The following is a 1,408-nucleotide window of genomic DNA, read 5'->3' as shown; positions in this document are numbered from 1 at the left end:
ACACACACACACACACACACACACACACACACACACACACACACAGCCCTCCAGCATGTCCAAACAGACGCACATAAAACTGAGCACCTATACTGATTCAGTTGGTCCGGCACGTTCCCTTCTAACTAACCCGGTGTACAGGTAGGGGCAAAAAGCTAAAACTCGAGTACGTTCAGCTTGCCAGCGGGTTCCCAAGGTCTGCGGGATGACAAGAGGAGCTTGGTGTCCCCTAGGCCAGCAGTCGCACCCCGACGGCGCAGGGGTCCGGCTGGGAGAAAGGTATCTGACGCCGGGTGCTAGCAATCAAATCAGGTCACCGGCGAGCAGCGAGCGGCGCCACGACCGCTGCGCGGCGGAGGCCCGGCAGCCAGGTCCCGGGAAGCGCAGGGCTCGGGAAACTTTGCAGAAACCAGAGCTCGCAAAGCTTTCGCAAGAACCCGAGAGCACCACCATACCCTCAGGGACCTCCAGGTTTCCGTTCCCCCTCGACCTGGGCTGAGCGGGTAAGTGGCGGTAGGAGTAGGTCCACAAAATTTATTTATTTATTTGTTTTCTTGGCGTTGTCTCCCATGCTTCCCCTCGGGGCACCTCGGGCTGCCCTCGCCGGTGGATGCCGATAAACTTTGTCCTTTCGCTACAAACTTGGGCAACCTCGCCACACGCACGGGTCACCGCCCCGAGGCAGGCTGCCCGGCCGCTCCCCGCCTTCCCTTCGTGGTTCTCCTCGCTCCAGACCCCTTTCTCCGGAGTCAAGGCGACCGCTCGCGCCGGGATCCCCCTGCACCCTCCGGCCTCGCGCTCCCGGGGACCATTCACCCGCCGATCTTCGCCTCTCTGTCCCAGACCGCAGAAAGGCCGCCCCGTTCTTACCTTCATTCGCGGGATACACCCTGGAACCCGTGACAGCGTCGCAAATCCCAAACAGAAACGAAAAGAGGAGGAAATAAAAAATCCCAGCCATGGTTCGCCGGTGCTAACGCTGCTCCTGCCGCTTCTATCCCAGTGGAATAAATGCTTAAGTTAGGAGTGCAGCAGGCTGAAGACATTGCCAAGGGGGTGGGCCCCGCCCGTGACGTGCGCCCGCCAGTCCGCGGCCCGCAGCCAATAGTAGCGCAGAAGGGGTTGCCTTGCTCCGCCCCCGATGAGCAGAGCCCGCCCCTATGCCCCGCCCACTCGGCTCGGCTGGGCGCTTGGTCTCCCCGGGATTAAGGGGGCGAGTTCTGCCGCGTCCCTCCCCTGCTGGAGTGAAGCAGCGGGTCCCCTGGTCGCATCTCAGCGGTCCAGCCCCTGGACGGCGGAAGGAGCTTCGAAAGACTCTGAATTGGTTGGGGGAAGTCCGAGGAAAGGTTGGGAACCCAATCTTACGCCTCGGGCGGTTTGAGATGGAGGAAAATGCTCTTTTATTGCA

At 61.1% G+C, this 1,408-nt stretch overlaps 1 protein-coding gene across 3 annotated transcripts in view; it reads right to left on the bottom strand.

Annotated features, from left to right (window-relative positions):
* EPHA4 (EPH receptor A4) overlaps positions 1-1,015 on the bottom strand; it is a 144,408-nt gene extending 143,393 nt beyond the window's left edge. For 2 of the 3 annotated variants that reach the window (XM_024763270.1, XM_024763271.1), the window contains exon 1: positions 871-973. In XM_024763270.1, coding sequence (XP_024619038.1) covers positions 871-961 — 91 coding nt within the window. In that variant the 5' untranslated portion in view covers positions 962-973. Of the gene's footprint in view, positions 1-870 lie in introns of all 3 variants that reach the window. The other variant, XM_024763269.1, reaches the window with a different exon arrangement.
* Between the last annotated feature and the right edge of the window lie 393 nt (positions 1,016-1,408).

The sequence above is a fragment of the Neophocaena asiaeorientalis genome, unplaced genomic scaffold (genome assembly GCF_003031525.2).
Source record: "Neophocaena asiaeorientalis asiaeorientalis breed wild unplaced genomic scaffold, Neophocaena_asiaeorientalis_V1.1 scaffold86, whole genome shotgun sequence".
NCBI classification, from domain to species: Eukaryota; Metazoa; Chordata; class Mammalia; order Artiodactyla; family Phocoenidae; genus Neophocaena; species Neophocaena asiaeorientalis.
This window is presented reverse-complemented; position numbering and strand designations above follow the sequence as displayed.